This window comes from Syngnathus floridae, chromosome 17 (assembly GCF_059516105.1).
Source record: "Syngnathus floridae isolate MCC-2025c chromosome 17, RoL_Sflo_1.0, whole genome shotgun sequence".
NCBI lineage: Eukaryota > Metazoa > Chordata > Actinopteri > Syngnathiformes > Syngnathidae > Syngnathus > Syngnathus floridae.
Window position 1 is genome coordinate 8,349,908 of NC_142429.1, and position 21,912 is coordinate 8,371,819.

Genomic DNA, 21,912 nt, shown 5'->3' on the forward strand with positions numbered 1-21,912 from the left:
CCGCAGTACAATATCGTCATTGCAAGATCATTCAAAGGAGGCCCATGCAACACGTTTTCTACACTGTGCTAAGTCTAAAAAGGCTTATTTATTTATAAAATTTTATTGATTACTATAAAGCACGACTGTCAAACTTAAGACCTGGGGAGCCACTTGCACCCCACCACAACCAAATTAAGTGTCTACTTCTACTACTTTTTTTTTTGTAAATTAAAAGACCCTAAATGATATGGAAAGGCAAGGAAGTCATAGGAGCACACAGCTTTAAAAAAATAAAAATAATTTTGAGACAAATCAAGACAATTGATTGACCAAAGTCCTTCTGTTTTTCTTTTTGTCCTGTTTTTCCCTTAATGCTTTCAGTTTTAAAGTGAGCGTGTCAAACTTTTGAATGACACCGTGTGTATGAATTGTAACCTTGTTTAATTTGTCTGTTTTGTACGATCATGTATATTTAAAGTGCTGGAGAATTGTGGCCGCTTCTCGTGAATGGGCTGGCGAAAACAAAAGCCCTCTTACACTAGCTAGCCAATGAAAACACACGACCATAAGTCAACCCAATCATAATCCAAGATAGTGAAAACACGGTCCACTACTAACCAATCCGATAAAGCAATGCTGTGACGTCACACAGTCAGCTGTTCTTGTTTTGCTTCTTTTCCTCCCTTCTTTTTCTTGAAGGTCCGAAAACCGTCCTCCCAAAAATATCGGCACAAAAACAGAATTTCAGTCTTTTTTTTTCAAACGGAGAAAACTCCGACTCTGCCTGTTGAATTTACACCTACACCTCCCAGTCCAGTTTTCCGCAACATTGGAGTCGTCTTCCGCCGTCATCGAGCAAAGAGGTTCGACCGATCCCAGGCCTCCAGTCCGCGGCGGAGGGAGGGAAGGAGGTCGCTGGGAATCGGGATGGAGTCAGCAGTGGGTGCCAGTGGGCCTGGTGGACCGGACGGACCGGACGGACCGGGAGTCCGGTTTAGATGCGCCTCGTTCAACCAAGACGCTACGTAAGGAAGCAGACATAAGTGAATGACTTTATATGTCTGTAATTCACCCTCCATGTAGTCGCTTTACGACGAGTATCCAAAAAACACCGCAATTCTTGCTAATTAATCGACTCGGGTTTCTCCCTACAATAAACCCACAGTGCATTCCTGCTAATACGTGCTATCCTCTATAAAAACAGCGGTATGATGCTGGGAAAGCCTTCTAACCTGAGAAAGGAATTAATCCCATATGTTAACCTACTGTTTACTATTATGTTAGCTAGTCTTTTAAGCAAAACAGAACGGAAAGGGTTCTCACAAAGGGCTGTTTTATGATGCGATTCTGCACATTAAGTATGTTTCCTTTAAAGATGAAAGCTACAATTCAGCAACGAACTACTAATCTGTAATAATTTGTAGCTCTAATATAATCTCATGTACACTGCTTTTTTTTGTACCAAACAGTACTTATTGGGTGTAACTTGTGTGTCTTTAATTGGTTTGACTCATCACATATTGAACAGGATGACACACAGTTTCTGTCTATGGTGTTTTCCATATTTAATCTTTTTTTTAAGACTGTAATTCAGTACATGATTCTTAATGTTTCATTTCAAATCATCTGTTGTAAGTGTCAGCCAAATGTAATGCTATTGTGAGTGTAAACAAAACACTGGTGTTATGGCAAAGACACGTTTTCAAACAGTGAATTGGAATTCTGGGGAACTTCTGACATTTGAGTCAAATGTAAAAAAAATGCAAGCAAACATTTACCATCTTGAACAGGTTTGTGCTCATTTTGCTACCTTTTCCAACAATGTGAAATATTCGCCCTTCAGTGGGATTTTTTGTTTTTTTGCAACAGCAAGATCCAGTGGTGCCTAATGCATGAAAAAAAAATACAGTAACTTGGGTCATTTGAAAACACAATTGATAAATAATTTAGACTGTCAGTCTAAGTATACTCATATCCAGTCCAAAAACAACAACCTGTTCTTTAAAGAGCACGCCTTTAAATTGGAAAATTAAATTAGCACGGTGGTGAGTAGTTAGCAATGTTGCCTCACAGCAAATTGGTGCATTGTCGGAGTGCCTTCATGGGTTCCTCCCACAGGCCATAACATGTTTGTTAGGTACGATGTAGAATGGTCTGAATGCTCGCCTCTAAGCAGATGGCAATGGGCGGATGGAGGTTCCTATCTGACACTCATTATGTATTGTTTACATTTTATAAAGACAATTTTCATGAAACAAAACAATAACTCTATTTCATGCCTTCTACTCTCTGCCCACTATTTTCTGCTGGAGTCTTGCTTGTAAACAGGATGAGGCAGGACAGGAATGTACAGATCTTACACTGATCAGGAGGCCATTAAGCATCCAAAAAAAGAAACTGATATCAGTCAAATACTTTATACTTGTTGCATTCAAATACTTTTTTGCTTTGTGAATGGCAGGTCATTGGCTTTGGGAACAAAGACTGGGTACAAGCTGTTTTCTTTGACCACAGTGGATAAACTGGATTGCATTCATGAGAGTGGTAAGTATGGGATCTTACATGATTCTTATTTTTCCTCAATAATGAGCTAATCATGTTGCGGTTACTTGTTGGTATGGCACATTGTGCTTTTTACAGTTTCTAAATTGAATTAATGGCAACAAGACACTCATTCTTGAGTGTCCTGTCCCAGATTGACCCAATGTCACATGCCAGGTAATGTCTTTAGGTTTGTAGAAAGTGTGTTAATATTATAGTTAACCCCATTTTAAATCCGCTTACTTTCCTTGGACTCAACAAATTACCGTAGAATTATCTGGGTTTTTTTTAAAGGCCGTATTTCACTGAGTAGCAAAGGTCTGTAAATGGGTTTTTTTTCTTCACTGTTGACAATATGTCTGTTCCCTGTCGTCCTAGCAGAGGCTTCCAACGTTTACATCGTGGAACGTCTCTTCTCCAGCAGTCTGGTCGTTGTCGTAAGCACCACCACACCACAGCGTATGAACATCTACCACTTCAAGAAGGGGACAGAGATTTGTAACTACAGCTACCCCAACAATATATTGGCTGTCAAGCTCAACAGACATGTAAGATGGTGGCAAACTCATGAAAAATAACATTATCGTTTTAATGCAGCTTCTAGGAAAGGAGAGCTACCAAATTTTAATTTGCTTATACGTTGTGAAGGAGCTAAACAATCACACATTCTTGATAGAGTGCCATTTTAAACAATCATTCCTATTTATTTAAATGGATGATTTTTCAATGAAGGTTTGTAATACACAGAAATTTCTATAGTATAACTACTTTTTTTTTTTCATGCAGAGGCTTGTTGTATGCCTGGAGGAATCCATTTATATCCACAACATCAAAGACATGAAGCTGCTCAAGACTCTGCTCAACATTCCGTCCAACCCTTCAGGTAACCTTATAGCTGATTCGTGGAGTTATTTTTTTTAACATTATACCCATCAGTGAAATTTACTTATAAACAAAAACATGCCATCACTGAACATCCATCAGCTCAAATCAAAGACAGCTAAATGTAAAAAATGTCAAATCAGTCTGAATTGTTTGGCCGCTTTGCAAAAATGCAAAAGCTATTTCCTACTACACTAAAATATTGATTTTACTCACTTCGATCCTACGCGACTTTCGGTCATGGATCCCAATTTGTGTTATCATAAATGCATTTTCACGGAGTATTTTAAATGGATGACGCTAAAATGCCTTCTTCTTTTCAGGCCTCTGTGCTCTATCCACCAATCATTCCAACTCCTACCTGGCATACCCTGGCAGCACTACAATGGGAGAGATAATAGTTTATGATGCCAAAAATATGGTAAGGAAAAAATCGAGATGCAAAAAAACAAATACAGTCAAAGTACAAAAGTATATTAACATCATATTGAGTGCAATTTCTATTGTTATTGATCAGATGATTATTGCAACATTGAATCATTGCCCTTCCCGAGACAATAATATTGATATACATTTTTAGAAACATGCCAGTGTGATTTATAATTTGTATCTTTTGCAAAATCCTGTTGGTGGTTTCAGAGCACAGTGACGATGGTCCCGGCACACGACAGTCCTCTGGCAGCTCTTTGTTTCAATGCCTCAGCCACCAAACTTGCCAGCGCCTCAGAGAGGGTACTTCAAACCTATAGATGCAACATCTTTACAAGTCAAATCTGAAAAGTGTAAAATCATCCCAAATCTCTTTTAGGGCACTGTAATCCGAGTGTTTTCCATTCCTGAGGGCTTCCGTCTATTTGAATTCCGTCGTGGCATGAAGAGGTCAGATATCCATCGCAGTCTGGACACCCCTGATCTATTAATTTTTAAAATCTGCTTTTTTTTTTTACTCTGATTAAGACAGCCTTAAAAAATGTAATTACTGATAGCATATGTTTGTGTTTTTTTCTGCAGGTACGTCAACATAAGCTCTTTGTCCTTCAGTCCTGATGCCCAGTTCCTCTGTGCTTCCAGCAACACCGAAACAGTACATATCTTTAAACTGGAGCAAGAGGGACCAAGGTACAAAATCTAAGTGATGGTAGATAAAAACATAATTAGGGTGTCTTTAAATAGGGTATTAATCAATTGGTGATTTTTACACACTCAGCTAAAAGTACGCGATCCCTTTAAGTACACACAGACGAATTCCCTGTTTGAATCTTGGACAAATGTTTTTTTTCTGCATACAGTGGAGAAGAGACAGACACTTGGTCAGCTTATGTGGGGAAGATGTTCACAGCAGCAAGCAGCTACCTACCTGCTCAGGTGTCTGGCATGATGAGCCAGGACCGCGCCTTTGCCACAGTTCATCTTGTTACGTCGGGCCAGAATATCTGTGCTCTGGCCACGTAAGGCAATTTTTATTTTTTTTTTGCAGAGAGACCTGACTTTACCTTTTATACTTGCTTCGATCCTACACGATTTTCTGTCTAATGTGGTTCGGTCATGGACCTCAATTTTTTTCGTCATAAATCCATGAAATGATTCAAAGCAGTCATCGCAAATGCGCAAAAGCAACCCTTCGATGTGTGTCAAAATTCATTTCATTGTTTCAGGATCCAGAAGCATCCACGTTTGCTGGTGGCGACAGCTGATGGCCAGCTTTTCATCTACAATGTGAATCCACAGGATGGAGGCGAATGCATGTTGGCATACAATCACAGGTCTGACAATAGAAATGGATGTGAAATAGTTTGGGATTTGTCATTTTTTTATTAGTTATTTTTTTGTAAATGTTTTTTTTTGTTGTAGTTTTGGCATTCGTTTTAGTTTTGTTCAGTTTTTGAAAAGACATTATTAGCAGACTCTGATCTAAAATGATTTGTGCCTCCTCTTTTAGGCTTTTGGGTGTTGACGACCTGATGCCAGCACAAGTGTGTCCCTCATATGCTGCAACTGTTGCCTTACCAGCATCTAGTCCCATCACAGCAACTCTTACTGGTTAGTAGCCTTACACTATCTGTCAATTAGTTAGTCCATGACACAAAGAGTTTGACTCACACTCAATCGATTCATTACACTAAAATTGCTATTATATCTTCCATTGGAAATTATTCCAAGTATCATGAAAAGAGGATGGGGAAAAAAAAGGCCAATAAAAATTTAAGATAAGTTTGGTTGCAGTGCTTGAATCTTGCAGACCCAAATTTAAATTATTTTGTTGTGTGACTGCAAATTTTCTTTATCTTTGTAGAATTGTGTGTTTGAATGGTCACCTTAAATATCAACTCGTGTGGTATATGTAATGGTGGAAAGGTTGTTTGAATAGTTTGTTTTCTTCATTTGTCCTCCACTCCAGGTTACTCTGAAGATGGTGGGGCAAAGAACGGGGAAGTCATCCCAGAACACGAGTTTGCTGATGGACCCGTGTGTCTGGATGATGAGAACGAGTTTCCTCCTGTGAGCATCCAGAAGTGCTAACTAAGCAAGCTCCTGTAGTAGTTAAACCGGTAACATTCTGCTTTGTAAAACTGATGGAAATGTATTTATTTAGCATGTTTTCTACAAGAAATTCTTTCAACAATCATAAGAAACAGAAATTGATTGACAAAAGAAATGATCAGATGTTTATGATTTGATGAATGGTTGATGAGTTGATGTTTTTACTCCAACCTTAGATTATTAAGATCACAGTGGTTCGTTTTTAAACCACCAAAATGAAACTGGGTGAGAAGTTTCAAGTGAATTTAACTTGGAAACATTTTTGGGACTTTTTTTATACTGTACTGCCATCTTAAGGTTAACGGGTGAAAAACATGCAGTGAAAAATTTCTTTGTGAAGGATAAGCAAATGCAATGTTTGATCTTATTTAACTATATTAATGTTAATAAATTATTATTTAATTAGCAGTCAAGTACTTGTCATAGAATTTTTTTTTTTTAAAAAGTGGCAGTCGCTTCAGATTAGTTTTTCATTCTCACACAAGTGTAAAATGGAGTTTACTGTAATGAGTTCATCCTTGTGAGATAGACTGAAGATTCTTTGTTTACAAATGTATGCATGATTAGAAACTTGCCTTTCATATAATGTGGAGACAAAACTAATCAATCTGTTCATGTGTTTTGGCAGATTAGTTGGTGTCGTGATGGGACCGGAGTTGGCCGGGGGAGGCGCTCGTGAGATGATCAAGGTCAGCCCAAGAAAGCGAGGCAAGCAGGAAAACACTTTTCATGGTGCCAAGCTCCACTTTCAGCAATGACAAAAAAAAAATAGTTTCAATTAGATTTTGAGAAACAAGGCACTAACAATTAAAAAAAAAAGAAAAAAATCCTACACGGAAATAGTTACATAAATGTGCCAGTTTGCCAGTGTTCCAGAACAATACCTTAACGGTATGAATCTGATTTTGTCAAAGTGGCCTCAAACTTTTTACAATTTTATTCACAATATCATCTGTGAGATTGGAGGTTTTATTTAATTTTTTTCAGTCATGATGGCAACTTAAAAGGAAATCAGGGAGATAATGCTTCAGTGTTTTATGAATATTTGAGGTGCATGCTGGGACAGCAATATAACCATGATTTTCAAAGCTCTATTACTTGACAAATATTTTATTAAAGTGTATTATTGTAGCAACATGGTTTGCCTAAATAATATCTTTAGTTCATATTCATAACATCTCATTTTTAATCTGTATTTTATTTTAAGTGTTGACATGAGTCATGTGTCCTGAATACAGGTCAGAAAATCTAAATGTACTGTATGTTGTTTGTGTCTATTATCATTTGTATAACAAAGCAAAGTATTTTGCTGATTGCACAAAACCAAAACAAATAAACAAGGAAAGAGGCATAAAACTGCTAAGTGGGATTTTGTTTCATTATTCTTGTTAATCTCACATTTTATTAGTAAAAAAAAAAATTAGATTGTATTTGTTTTAACAAGACAGCTGTGAGTTTATGTATATAAATAAAGGTCCAGTTTTAAAAGATTTACTGCTTATATAAAGGTGTTAAACATTGTTGCGTAAGTATGTTAAGCTGTCAGCAAAAAATGATTTATTCCAGTTTACAGTCAAAAGTTCAGAATGAGTTGGCACAGTTTTTAACAAAGGACATTGTAAACGTACTAACGGCATACACATATGCTAACTTTACTTGATAAGGTAACAGCAAGAAACTTTTTGTTCTCAATTGTAATAATTACTTGAAACAATGTAAAAATTACAGGTTTTATGATGGCACCAAATTGGACTAAACTGATAAACTAAATTATTTGCTTTGTGTTTAAAATCAGAACATGTCACGATATTCAACTTCTGATTATTATTTTTTTACGATTATCATTATCACATTTCATTTGCATTCAAGTCCAATAGTCCACTACTTTTATGACTTGTATGACCTTTTTTTTTTTTTTACTGTATGGATTACAGTAAAGGCTCAACAGAAAGCATTTTGGTTATCAGCATGCGTTCGTTATTGCATTATGCAACTTAGGCAAACATGAGAGACGTACCGCTGGCTGAGGATTTAAACAATAAGAAAAAAAATGCTGCCAAAGAAAATATGCACATTATGTAAAGTCAAAAACAGCAATGTATCTAAAAACAAATGGGAAGTTATGACATAATTAGGACAAGAGTTTGCATAGCACAGTGTGCACTTTACACTCATTGAACTTGGACTACATAACAGCACAGTTCCCCTCGTCTGCTCTGAGAGAGCAATATATTGACCCTGTTGCATAGTTTATTTTCAATGAAAATAATTTAAGTCACGATGCACTAGTTGGGATAGTTTCCCATTCAGAAGTACACACCACCATTGAAGTAGGAATGTTTATTAATGATGTTGCAAATCCTTTGCAAACAATATTCAACAGAATATTCTACAAAGACTTCAAATGTATGGATGCTGTTTTTTGGGAAAATATTCTCTGGGTATATAAAGAAAGCAGTAAGCAAAGGTCGGGGTTCACCACAACAATTGCATGAGGAAATAGTCCAAGTTCAAGATCTAACGTAATGTAACGATGTTAATGTTTACGCAAGGAATTTAATCATTTATGCTATAATATATCAATCTGGAAAATATCCGGACACCAGAAGCAAGATATTTATTCATTGATGTTGCCTTCTTGTTTTATTTTTCTTGTGTTGTTTTCTTTGTGTGTCTTGGCATGTGAAGAAACTGACAATAAAGCAGACTTTGACTTTGACTTTGAAGATCAAAAATGAACACCCCCCCCCCCCCAACCCAAACCTAATTCTCTGTGGCTTTGAATGGGCTTTTCAATGTCCAATCAGATTTGAGGGCTGGCCAGAATTCAACACATGCCTGCAACCCATCTTGCTGCCTTTGGAAGTTGAAGCAGCGGTAGATCCGACGAATCAGCCTCAGCCAATACAGGTAAGTGATTCATATTGTAAATATGAATTTGACAAAATTATTTTAAAAAATCCTCAGAGTTAGAAAATCTCACACAGACGTTAGATCATTTATTTGATGGATATTTTCTTATTATTATAAATATTGTTGGAAAAAGTAACTAGACAAATGGACTACCAAACTGAATCAAAAATATTTTTTCAAATTTTCCTTGAACTTTTTCAATCAAGCTTTTACCAGCTTTTGATGAAAGTTTTTGCTAGAAAAAGTAACTGAATCAAAAATATATTTTTTAATTCTCCTTAAACTTTTTTAATCAAACTTTTACCAGCTTTTGATGAAAGTTTTTGCCAATTGTGGGAGGACAGTAAATCGAGTGTAATTGTGTCTGCGTAATGTTTGGGTTTGTCCATTTCCTTTCCATGAATGAGTTTACGTTGAGCAACATCTGGTGCTACTTTCCATCCCACACATCAGCGCTGTGTGCAACTGTGTAACAATCTGACTCATGTTTCGGGGAATAAATTTCAAAAGTAACGTTTTGTTCTCAGGGCCTTCCCAAGCATGACTAATTTATCTCTCAGATCCGGCTTGCAACTTCCCACAGCGCACGTCTGAAGCCGGTGTGAGCCGGTTCATTGCCTCTCAACTGGAACAAACCTGCTTAGTTCATAGACATCAACGTAGACACGTATCTAAATCAAATGGCCCCTTTGTGGAATTACGTAAGCGTGTCCTCCATATTGAATGTGTCAACTCTGCCAGTAAACTTGCAAGTCAGTGGATTGAACTTTATAAAGCAACAACGTTTACAAAGTTAATTCCCTCATTCACCCACTCAGCCACAAAATCATATTTATGAGAGAGAAATAAAAAAAGAAACTTTCAATCTGATAATTATGGATGTTAGTCATAGATTCAATCATTTATCACCCAGTAACTGAGATTGGTAGCTGTAAATACAATAACGTAAAATTAAATATACAAAAACTTATATTGTTTTTGTTGCTGTTAATGTCAAATATTTAATCTTTGAAACGCAAACCTGTTGTGAATTTTCTCAAAGATTAATCACCATCTAGCAACTAACAGTTATTTGAGAGCCATTTTTATGGGAGCAGTAGTTTTGTTGTGAGCCTTTTTGTAACTAATATTTTGCTTAGATGTATTGACAAACCACAAAGACACCAAATTCTATTCGTAGCAAACATTTTAACGTCTAAATCCACTTTACATTTTTACATTCGTCACTTTATTCACTTCCCCCAGTAGATTCGACTGTATTACATTACATCTTTTCATTATTTTTGATATAAAAAGGGATTATGCACAGTACACCACATTCAAAGGAAACTTTAATAACAAACTAATGATACGAATCTAAAAAGAATCCTGCGAAGTCGTTCTACGTTGCATGAGTCAGGCTCTGCGCGCTTCTCTGAGTCGCACGCAACCGCTTTCTGAGCTGTGCGCGTTCATGACGGAGACATTTGCGCGTCCGCGTTTGAAATACCAGCTTGAGCCGGTAAAGAGCTGCCAAAACAGGCAGTGAGTGCCTGCCTGCCTTACCGGCGACTGGAGATGCGGACGAAAAGATGCTGCCGCTTCCGCCACCGCCGCATTTGACAATCCGATCAAATTCTTAACATGTCTCACCTGGAGTGACAAAAGCTCGAGTACGACTCCTCATTTTCGACTCGAGCCAGAAAGCGATGAGGAAGAATCTGTGTTAGTTTCCCCCAGCCGGGTACAGTTCATCTATTCAACTCATCCGGTCACCTCACAGCCGGTAAGTTATCTTTGGCGACTAGAGTTGTTGGATGATCTCACCGCGATTTGCTTTGTTACTGGTTTTGTGTCGATTACATAGACGCAACGTATAGAGCAGGATTACAATAATACCAGCGTTGAGGTGTTTTGTGGGGGTAAAATGAAGGTACATAAATGAATGTTTGTCAATTAAAAAAAAAAAAAAAAAAACAGGAAGTGCTGAGGAGCCATTCTGTAGCCTGGGTTCATGGTTTGAAACCCCTGGGATGCGGCACACTTGCATCAGCCGCCCCCCCTCCCCCCAACCCCCTGCACTGCGGATGTCCTGACCACATGGTATACATTGCTTTAATGGCAGCATTCGCAAAACGTTAAAAAATAAAAATAATTTAAAAAAAAAAAATTTTTTTAATTAAAAATAAATATATATATAATTGATGTTCAACTTTGCCCTGTTTTGGATATTTTGATGTTATCTGTGTTAATGAAGTGCTTTTTCACATTTGGCCTAATGTGACATTTGGAGGCAATTTTTCATGCACATTTCGACAATGTTGCCCTGTGTTTTACAAGTATGCTTTCAAGCCCCATGAATGTCTCGTGCGACAAAGAAAGTAATTGCTAAAGTTTCTACGTTTTAATTAACACATTAATATCCGAAGTTGTGGTGTATCAGATGGTAATATTAGTCAGTCAAGGCTTACTTTAATCTTGTTGCATGATGGTCTTAAGTGAAACCAGATAAAGGAACAAGTTGTGTTTGGGTTTTTTTTTTTTTCCACTTACAAATTTTTGCTTGACCTCAGGCAGATTTGATTTAGCTCTTTCACGCAACACCAATTATTCACACCTTTGTCGCAATGAATCATGGCATCCTTATGGAACACACCACTATTCAAAGATTTTAGCATGGAAGATTTTATGACCAAAAAGCTTTGCATGTACTTTTGAATTAGCACAGCTTGCCCAAATAAAATAATATACAGTAGTCATGAAATGCCATCAAATTTGACAAATTTGTCTCATCAAAATCAATGAAAATCAGTGAAAATGAAAATTTTTCTGTTTCAGTCATGTTGGGTTCCAGCTGCCATGGTTTCCTGGGTCCGAATGTCTACAAAGAAGTTCCCGAAGGTGGCTGGGGCTGGGCTGTTGCTGTCGCCTTCTTTGTAGTAGAGATCTGCACCTATGGGACCCTCAAGAGCTTGGGGATCTTCCTCCAGGATTTAATGAAAGAGTTTAATGAGAGCAACACTCGGGTGTCATGGGTCATTTCTATCTCCGTCTTCATTTTCACTTTTACTGGTGAGTACCTGGAATGCTTTGTTGCTCTTTTACTAATAATACTTATTTCAACCACGCTCATGCTGTTTCTTCCCTGCAGCTCCTCTGTCCACCATGTTGAGCAACCGCTTCGGCCATCGCCCCGTCGTTATGATTGGGGGCTTTCTCGTCAGCTTAGGCACCATCACCTCGGCCTTCACCAACTCCATCAATGAGATGTACATCACCGTTGGCGTAGTCTCAGGTAATGAGTTGAGCCACGTTGCTTCGGAGCTTTCTCTGCATCCCCCCCCGACGGCTGTGTGTCGTCTGTCTGGCCATGTGACATTGACAGTACCTGTTGCCGAAAATGTCTCGTTTGAAACCTTGTTTATTTTGAACCAAAGGGACTTCTAGCAGTGTCAACAGCCAAATCGGTTTCTTCCAGATCAAACTAGTGAAGGTGTTCTTCACTGTCTATGAAAGATGGACACAACGTCTGCTGCAAATTATGACACTAAACGTTTACGGACAAAATACATTGGGGAGTAATCGATTCAAAATTGCTTCGCAGATTTGTGAAATGAAATGTGGATCTGATTTTTTTTTTACTTTTGTGTGTGTGTTTGTTTTTCGGACAGAAAGCACTGCTAGCTCTCCCACCCTGACTGCCGTGTCTCTCTTTTACCTGACCTCAACTAACTCGACCATCCCTTTTTCTCTTCTCTCCCCGTCTTTTTTTTGTCTTTACATGCTTTTGTCTTCCAGCTGCTGCTGTAGTAAAGCCGAACCCTCTCAAGCGACCCACCAGCTCTGACAAAGAAGTGACCTGACACCCTGACCTTTGACCCAACCCTCTAGCCATGCTGTGTTCCTACCTACCATGCGGGCCAGTGGCTGTGATGCCCCCTTTTTCTTGTCTCCTGTTTGTTTACAGGCTTCGGCTACTGTCTTACCTTCCTCCCCACCGTCACACTTCTTGCCCAGTACTTCTCCAGGCGGCGAGCCTTCATTACCTCTGCTGCTTCTTCCGGAGAATCTTTTGCCATCTTTGCATTTGCCCCAGGTGAGGATTCTTTTTTTTTTTTTTTATTATAATCTGTGGTCACACAGTTGATAGCACACCTGCCTCGCTGTCAGCAGAATTTAAATCTCTGGCCTTCATGTGGGATGTTTGCTTAGCACACCACAGCCACTCAGGATCATAAACATGACATTGTTTTCATTGATAGAGAATAGAGGGTTAGGGTTAGGGTTAGGTTTTTTTTTTTTTTCCATGTCCACTGAGGAGCAGATTCAGATTGCTTTTGCATTATGACTGTGGATTGAGGAAAATAATAACACACCTATCCCAAACAAAAAGATAAATTGTCTACTTAGGATGTGAACCTTGACTCAATAGTCACTCACTAACCTCTAACTGTGTGCCTGCAGCCTTCATGAAACTCTTAGGGTTAGGGTTAGGGTTAGGGTTAGGGTTTTTTTTTTTTTTTTCCATGTCCACTGAGGAGCAGATTCAGATTGCTTTTGCATTATGACTGTGGATTGAGGAAAATAGCACACCTATCCCGAACAAAAAGATAAATTGTCTACTTAGGATGTGAACCTTGACTCAATAGTCACTCACTAACGTCTAACTGTGTGCCTGCAGCCTTCATGAAACTCTTAGGGTTAGGGTTAGGGTTAGGGTTAGGGTTTTTTTTTTTTTTTTCCCATGTCCACTGAGGAGCAGATTCAGATTGCTTTTGCATTATGACTGTGGATTGAGGAAAATAATAACACACCTATCCCAAACAAAAAGATAAATTGTCTACTTAGGATGTGAACCTTGACTCAATAGTCACTCACTAACCTCTAACTGTGTGCCTGCAGCCTTCATGAAACTCTTAGGGTTAGGGTTAGGGTTAGGGTTAGGGTTTTTTTTTTTTTTTTCCATGTCCACTGAGGAGCAGATTCAGATTGCTTTTGCATTATGACTGTGGATTGAGGAAAATAATAACACACCTATCCCAAACAAAAAGATAAATTGTCTACTTAGGATGTGAACCTTGACTCAACAGTCACTCACTAACCTCTAACTGTGTGCCTGCAGCCTTCATGAAACTCTTAGGGTTAGGGTTAGGGTTAGGGTTAGGGGTTTTTTTTTTTTTTTCCATGTCCACTGAGGAGCAGATTCAGATTGCTTTTGCATTATGACTGTGGATTGAGGAAAATAGCACACCTATCCCAAACAAAAAGATAAATTGTCTACTTAGGATGTGAACCTTGACTCAATAGTCACTCACTAACGTCTAACTGTGTGCCTGCAGCCTTCATGAAACTCTTAGGGTTAGGGTTAGGGTTAGGGTTTTTTTTTTTTTTTTCCCATGTCCACTGAGGAGCAGATTCAGATTGCTTTTGCATTATGACTGTGGATTGAGGAAAATAATAACACACCTATCCCAAACAAAAAGATAAATTGTCTACTTAGGATGTGAACCTTGACTCAATAGTCACTCACTAACCTCTAACTGTGTGCCTGCAGCCTTCATGAAACTCTTAGGGTTAGGGTTAGGGTTAGGGTTAGGGTTTTTTTTTTTTTTTTCCATGTCCACTGAGGAGCAGATTCAGATTGCTTTTGCATTATGACTGTGGATTGAGGAAAATAATAACACACCTATCCCAAACAAAAAGATAAATTGTCTACTTAGGATGTGAACCTTGACTCAACAGTCACTCACTAACCTCTAACTGTGTGCCTGCAGCCTTCATGAAACTCTTAGGGTTAGGGTTAGGGTTAGGGTTAGGGGTTTTTTTTTTTTTTTCCATGTCCACTGAGGAGCAGATTCAGATTGCTTTTGCATTATGACTGTGGATTGAGGAAAATAGCACACCTATCCCAAACAAAAAGATAAATTGTCTACTTAGGATGTGAACCTTGACTCAATAGTCACTCACTAACGTCTAACTGTGTGCCTGCAGCCTTCATGAAACTCTTAGGGTTAGGGTTAGGGTTAGGGTTAGGGTTTTTTTTTTTTTTTTCCCATGTCCACTGAGGAGCAGATTCAGATTGCTTTTGCATTATGACTGTGGATTGAGGAAAATAATAACACACCTATCCCAAACAAAAAGATAAATTGTCTACTTAGGATGTGAACCTTGACTCAATAGTCACTCACTAACCTCTAACTGTGTGCCTGCAGCCTTCATGAAACTCTTAGGGTTAGGGTTAGGGTTAGGGTTAGGGTTTTTTTTTTTTTTTTTTCCATGTCCACTGAGGAGCAGATTCAGATTGCTTTTGCATTATGACTGTGGATTGAGGAAAATAATAACACACCTATCCCAAACAAAAAGATAAATTGTCTACTTAGGATGTGAACCTTGACTCAATAGTCACTCACTAACCTCTAACTGTGTGCCTGCAGCCTTCATGAAACTCTTAGGGTTAGGGTTAGGGTTAGGGTTAGGGTTTTTTTTTTTTTTTTCCATGTCCACTGAGGAGCAGATTCAGATTGCTTTTGCATTATGACTGTGGATTGAGGAAAATAGCACACCTATCCCAAACAAAAAGATAAATTGTCTACTTAGGATGTGAACCTTGACTCAATAGTCACTCACTAACGTCTAACTGTGTGCCTGCAGCCTTCATGAAACTCTTAGGGTTAGGGTTAGGGTTTTTTTTTTTTTTTCCCATGTCCACTGAGGAGCAGATTCAGATTGTTTTTGCATTATGACTGTGGATTGAGGAAAATAATAACACACCTATCCCAAACAAAAAGATAAATTGTCTACTTAGGATGTGAACCTTGACTCAATAGTCACTCACTAACCTCTAACTGTGTGCCTGCAGCCTTCATGAAACTCTTAGGGTTAGGGTTAGGGTTTTTTTTTTTTTTTTCCATGTCCACTGAGGAGCAGATTCAGATTGCTTTTGCATTATGACTGTGGATTGAGGAAAATAATAACACACCTATCCCAAACAAAAAGATAAATTGTCTACTTAGGATGTGAACCTTGACTCAATAGTCACTCACTAACCTCTAACTGTGTGCCTGCAGCCTTCATGAAACTCTTAGGGTTAGGGTTAGGGTTAGGGTTTTTTTTTTTTTTTTCCATGTCCACTGAGGAGCAGATTCAGATTGCTTTTGCATTATGACTGTGGATTGAGGAAAATAGCACACCTATCCCAAACAAAAAGATAAATTGTCTACTTAGGATGTGAACCTTGACTCAATAGTCACTCACTAACGTCTAACTGTGTGCCTGCAGCCTTCATGAAACTCTTAGGGTTAGGGTTAGGGTTAGGGTTAGGGTTTTTTTTTTTTTTCCCATGTCCACTGAGGAGCAGATTCAGATTGCTTTTGCATTATGACTGTGGATTGAGGAAAATAATAACACACCTATCCCAAACAAAAAGATAAATTGTCTACTTAGGATGTGAACCTTGACTCAATAGTCACTCACTAACCTCTAACTGTATGCCTGCAGCCTTCATGAAACTCTTAGGGTTAGGGTTAGGGTTAGGGTTAGGGTTTTTTTTTTTTTTTTCCATGTCCACTGAGGAGCAGATTCAGATTGCTTTTGCATTATGACTGTGGATTGAGGAAAATAATAACACACCTATCCCAAACAAAAAGATAAATTGTCTACTTAGGATGTGAACCTTGACTCAATAGTCACTCACTAACCTCTAACTGTGTGCCTGCAGCCTTCATGAAACTCTTAGGGTTAGGGTTAGGGTTAGGGTTTTTTTTTTTTTTTTCCATGTCCACTGAGGAGCAGATTCAGATTGCTTTTGCATTATGACTGTGGATTGAGGAAAATAGCACACCTATCCCAAACAAAAAGATAAATTGTCTACTTAGGATGTGAACCTTGACTCAATAGTCACTCACTAACGTCTAACTGTGTGCCTGCAGCCTTCATGAAACTCTTAGGGTTAGGGTTAGGGTTAGGGTTAGGGTTTTTTTTTTTTTTTCCCATGTCCACTGAGGAGCAGATTCAGATTGCTTTTGCATTATGACTGTGGATTGAGGAAAATAATAACACACCTATCCCAAACAAAAAGATAAATTGTCTACTTAGGATGTGAACCTTGACTCAATAGTCACTCACTAACCTCTAACTGTGTGCCTGCAGCCTTCATGAAACTCTTAGGGTTAGGGTTAGGGTTAGGGTTAGGGTTTTTTTTTTTTTTTCCATGTCCACTGAGGAGCAGATTCAGATTGCTTTTGCATTATGACTGTGGATTGAGGAAAATAATAACACACCTATCCCAAACAAAAAGATAAATTGTCTACTTAGGATGTGAACCTTGACTCAATAGTCACTCACTAACCTCTAACTGTGTGCCTGCAGCCTTCATGAAACTCTTAGGGTTAGGGTTAGGGTTAGGGTTAGGGTTTTTTTTTTTTTTTTCCATGTCCACTGAGGAGCAGATTCAGATTGCTTTTGCATTATGACTGTGGATTGAGGAAAATAATAACACACCTATCCCAAACAAAAAGATAAATTGTCTACTTAGGATGTGAACCTTGACTCAATAGTCACTCACTAACCTCTAACTGTGTGCCTGCAGCCTTCATGAAACTCTTAGGGTTAGGGTTAGGGTTAGGGTTAGGTTTTTTTTTTTTTTTTTCCATGTCCACTGAGGAGCAGATTCAGATTGCTTTTGCATTATGACTGTGGATTGAGGAAAATAATAACACACCTATCCCAAACAAAAAGATAAATTGTCTACTTAGGATGTGAACCTTGACTCAATAGTCACTCACTAACCTCTAACTGTGTGCCTGCAGCCTTCATGAAACTCTTAGGGTTAGGGTTAGGGTTAGGGTTAGGTTTTTTTTTTTTTCCATGTCCACTGAGGAGCAGATTCAGATTGCTTTTGCATTATGACTGTGGATTGAGGAAAATAATAACACACCTATCCCAAACAAAAAGATAAATTGTCTACTTAGGATGTGAACCTTGACTCAATAGTCACTCACTAACCTCTAACTGTGTGCCTGCAGCCTTCATGAAACTCTTAGGGTTAGGGTTAGGGTTAGGGTTTTTTTTTTTTTTTTCCATGTCCACTGAGGAGCAGATTCAGATTGCTTTTGCATTATGACTGTGGATTGAGGAAAATAATAACACACCTATCCCAAACAAAAAGATAAATTGTCTACTTAGGATGTGAACCTTGACTCAATAGTCACTCACTAACCTCTAACTGTGTGCCTGCAGCCTTCATGAAACTCTTAGGGTTAGGGTTAGGGTTAGGGTTTTTTTTTTTTTTTTTCCATGTCCACTGAGGAGCAGATTCAGATTGCTTTTGCATTATGACTGTGGATTGAGGAAAATAATAACACACCTATCCCAAACAAAAAGATAAATTGTCTACTTAGGATGTGAACCTTGACTCAATAGTCACTCACTAACCTCTAACTGTGTGCCTGCAGCCTTCATGAAACTCTTAGGGTTAGGGTTAGGGTTTTTTTTTTTTTCCATGTCCACTGAGGAGCAGATTCAGATTGCTTTTGCATTATGACTGTGGATTGAGGAAAATAATAACACACCTATCCCAAACAAAAAGATAAATTGTCTACTTAGGATGTGAACCTTGACTCAATAGTCACTCACTAACCTCTAACTGTGTCCCTGCAGCCTTCATGAAACTCTTAGGGTTAGGGTTAGGGTTAGGTTTTTTTTTTTTTTTTTCCATGTCCACTGAGGAGCAGATTCAGATTGCTTTTGCATTATGACTGTGGATTGAGGAAAATAATAACACACCTATCCCAAACAAAAAGATAAATTGTCTACTTAGGATGTGAACCTTGACTCAATAGTCACTCACTAACCTCTAACTGTGTGCCTGCAGCCTTCATGAAACTCTTAGGGTTAGGGTTAGGGTTAGGGTTAGGTTTTTTTTTTTTTCCATGTCCACTGAGGAGCAGACTCAGATTGCTTTTGCATTATGACAGTGGATTGAGGAAAATAATAACACACCTATCCCAAACAAAAAGATAAATTGTCTACTTAGGATGTGAACCTTGACTCAATAGTCACTCACTAACCTCTAACTGTGTGCCTGCAGCCTTCATGAAACTCTTAGGGTTAGGGTTTTTTTTTTTTTTTTTTTCTTCCATGTCCACTGAGGAGCAGATTCAGATTGCTTTTGCATTATGACTGTGGATTGAGGAAAATAATAACACACCTATCCCAAACAAAAAGATAAATTGTCTACTTAGGATGTGAACCTTGACTCAATAGTCACTCACTAACCTCTAACTGTGTCCCTGCAGCCTTCATGAAACTCAAGCAGCACATTGGATGGCGCCACTGTCTCATTGTCCTTGGGATTTTCCAATCCTGTATAATTGGTTGTGGCCTTCTTCTTCGTCCAATCATCATCCAGCCAGAGCTTGAAAAGGAGGACATTGAAATGGTCGAGCCACTCTCTTTGGAACAACTGCAGGATGTTTATGAGCTAGAAAATGAGCAAACCAGAACCTCCATCAGTTCAGGAGTTTCCCAGAGTTCGGAGGACTCGGGTGTCACTTCCCTTTCTGCTTCAAATGCGGATTTGGGGGAGGCAGGAGCCGAAATCAAGGCAGAGTGGGAGCTCCAGGACCAAGAGGGCCAGGAACTGTCATTGTCCAGTCCCCCTTCCCCATTCAAGGTGGATTCTGAACCAGAAGTGTCAGTGTCAGGTCCTTCTGGACCACCCCAGACCAAACTGCTGGACTTCTCTATCCTGAAAGACGGTGCCTTCATTTGCTACTCACTCTTCGGCCTGTTTGCCACTCTGGGTTTTTTTGCTCCTCAGCTTTACATCGTTGAACTGAGTAAAAGCCATGGCGTGGAGCCCAACATGGCGTCCTACATGCTCTCTGTGATGGCAGTGGCTGAGATCTTTGGCCGTCTGTCCATTGGCGTGTTGCTGAACAAAATCCCTTGCAGAAAGACACTGGTGCTGCTGTGGTGTGTTGTTTTTCTATGTCTGGTGCTGGTGGCCTTCACTATTGTTTGGGAATTCTGGGGCCTGGCTGTCTGCTGCGCCATCTACGGGTACTTCCTGGGCACGGTGGGCTCCACGCACATCCCCATGCTGGCTGAGGAGGACGTAGTAGGCATTGAAAGAATGCCGACATCTGTGGGAGTGTACGTCTTTATTCAGAGCTTTGCTGGGCTTGCCGGACCACCTGTAGGAGGTATGGTGTTTTTTTTAAATTATTTTTCAGATTACAATTATGTTGTCCTTCATCGTTTGTATTTCCATCTTCTCTCCAGGTGCGTTGGTGGATATCACAGGTAATTACGGCTCGGCCTTCTATTCCTGTGCTGTCGGGATGGGGCTGAGTGCCATCTGCCTGGCTCTACTTGGTCCAGTCAAGTCTGGCATGTGCCAAAAACGGAAAAGTCATCTTGCGAAGGAAAAGGAGAAACCTTTCCAGGACAACGAGCTGCAGGACTTTTTGGAGGTTGACTTGGGAGTGGAGGACAGCCCTATGAAGAAGTAAATGGCAGAAGACAACACAGAAGAGCCTCAACAGATTTATGAAAAATATAAATCCGACACACAGCAGAAGACCCCCCCGAATTTTCATCACCTTTTTTTGCTGCTGCTGCTCCTTTCCAAACTCAGGTGTCGCACTTTCTGACAAGCTTGAAGCTCACTCCTTAAGGAGACCAAAGACAGCCATGTTGAGCACATGGTTTTAAACCTTCGTGGACACATCTCCATCTCTGCTCATAAACGATTTTCATCAACTTCTGATAGTCCCACCGGAAAGCTATTTATACAGCGCCAAATCACAACAGAAGTTGTCTCAGGGCACTTTCATCACGCTGGAGGTCTCAAACCACACTCATGAAGAGACCACCTCAATCCCGCATGACCAAGCAAGACTGCAAATCTGCCCTGCACGGACGCACCATCTCCTTGCTCATGTTAATGTTAAGCGGCATGCAACCTATCTGCATGACGCTTCTCATCAAGACTCCGATGGTGGTGCAGAAAATACTGAAGAATCAAAACAGCACCTCAGGCCTTGTTATTATTTGAGCTGCCTGAGTGCATATGACGCAATCAGAATACAAAAACTGAAATGACGTCTTGTGTTAAATGTATTCCACTTCTCCAAGTTCCAGCAATATTACTTATTTATTCATCGAATCAGGGAGCTCCCGCTCGTCGAGTGTCGTTTTCCTGATTTCGCCCAAGCCTTACAAACTTCATCACCTTAATTCTTGTTTTCGCTAAAGGCATTGATTTTATCTACTTTTTTTGATCCTATTTATTTCCTTTAGAATTACCTTGTTACACAACAGCATACGTATTGAAATATGTATAAAAATGATGATGATCTGAAATATCAGTGTTTAAAATACAGCGTTGTCAAAATAGCTTGTTGGTGGTTTATCACCACTCGCAAGAATTTTTAGGGGTGATTTTTTTTTTTTTTATTCAATGTATTTCAATGTCCGTCACTTATCCACAGATTTTTGTTTTTTTCAAGGCTGATCTCTCTGTATCGCGAATACCTGGGGTCCGCTGGAATGGAGACCTAAATGCACTGGTACATGTTGAATGAGATGGCCATGCATGTTCTATTATGCAAATGTGTGAAAGACGTTTCTGCCAGGACAAAGATGATGCCCCTCCATTCTCATGGCAGTCTTGTGTGGTCTTCACTTAAAAGTTCCGTTCTGTGGTTTGCTGTTTACTTTTTATTTATACATTTTACAATGATCCTTTCTTTGTTTTTAGTGCCAGTATTTTTTTTTATCAATCACGGCAGCCAGCTGCCAATTATTATTGATGTCATTTTTTTTTAATAAAAAGGCATACGTTCAGAATTTTGTGGATGGTGTTTTTTATTGTTCTTTCTGTCTGAAATAATGTACACCTTAACATCAGTACATTGATGATTGAGTTGATGCAGTGTTCCATGCATGTTTTTTTGGAATGTAGAAGGAAATCCAAATTAACCAATGGAAGATTTAAATTGTGATCAATATAAAATTTTGATTCTACAGATTTAAATTTTTTTTTGAAACATTTGAAGGGTGCTTTTTTCA

At 39.0% G+C, this 21,912-nt stretch overlaps 2 protein-coding genes across 3 annotated transcripts; both read left to right on the forward strand.

Moving 5' to 3' along the window:
• The first annotated feature begins 625 nt into the window (after positions 1-625).
• On the forward strand, positions 626-7,309 carry wipi1 (WD repeat domain, phosphoinositide interacting 1). 2 transcript variants are annotated; one of them, XM_088357270.1, is made up of 13 exons: positions 626-1,007; positions 2,444-2,526; positions 2,902-3,071; positions 3,310-3,406; positions 3,729-3,826; positions 4,045-4,137; positions 4,214-4,284; positions 4,417-4,524; positions 4,695-4,853; positions 5,061-5,168; positions 5,345-5,445; positions 5,804-5,904; positions 6,575-7,309. In XM_088357270.1, exons 1-13 carry the CDS (start codon positions 910-912, stop codon positions 6,623-6,625), a joined length of 1,338 nt encoding a protein of 445 aa, XP_088213396.1. In that variant the 5' UTR covers positions 626-909; the 3' UTR covers positions 6,626-7,309. The 2 variants fall into 2 exon arrangements, with proteins under 2 accessions (XP_088213396.1, XP_088213397.1); XM_088357271.1 differs by having other exon boundaries at positions 627-1,007; positions 2,905-3,071.
• A 2,994-nt stretch (positions 7,310-10,303) lies between these two features.
• slc16a6b (solute carrier family 16 member 6b) lies at positions 10,304-21,690 on the forward strand. Its single transcript, XM_088357269.1, has 6 exons — positions 10,304-10,624; positions 11,677-11,910; positions 11,990-12,133; positions 12,806-12,934; positions 19,134-20,042; positions 20,122-21,690. Exons 2-6 carry the CDS (start codon positions 11,679-11,681, stop codon positions 20,349-20,351), a joined length of 1,644 nt encoding a protein of 547 aa, XP_088213395.1. The 5' UTR covers positions 10,304-10,624; positions 11,677-11,678; the 3' UTR covers positions 20,352-21,690.
• Positions 21,691-21,912: the final 222 nt, after the last annotated feature.

Coding starts and splice junctions, on each gene's coding strand:
- wipi1 (XM_088357270.1), top strand. CDS start 910: ATGGAGTCAGCAGTGGGTGCCAGTGGGCCTGGTGGACCGGACGGACCG. Junction 3,827..4,044: donor TTTATGATGCCAAAAATATG/GTAAGGAAAAAA, acceptor TGGTGGTTTCAG/AGCACAGTGACGATGGTCCC. Junction 4,854..5,060: donor AATATCTGTGCTCTGGCCAC/GTAAGGCAATTT, acceptor TCATTGTTTCAG/GATCCAGAAGCATCCACGTT.
- slc16a6b (XM_088357269.1), top strand. CDS start 11,679: ATGTTGGGTTCCAGCTGCCATGGTTTCCTGGGTCCGAATGTCTACAAA. Junction 11,911..11,989: donor CTTCATTTTCACTTTTACTG/GTGAGTACCTGG, acceptor TCTTCCCTGCAG/CTCCTCTGTCCACCATGTTG. Junction 12,935..19,133: donor CATCTTTGCATTTGCCCCAG/GTGAGGATTCTT, acceptor GTGTCCCTGCAG/CCTTCATGAAACTCAAGCAG.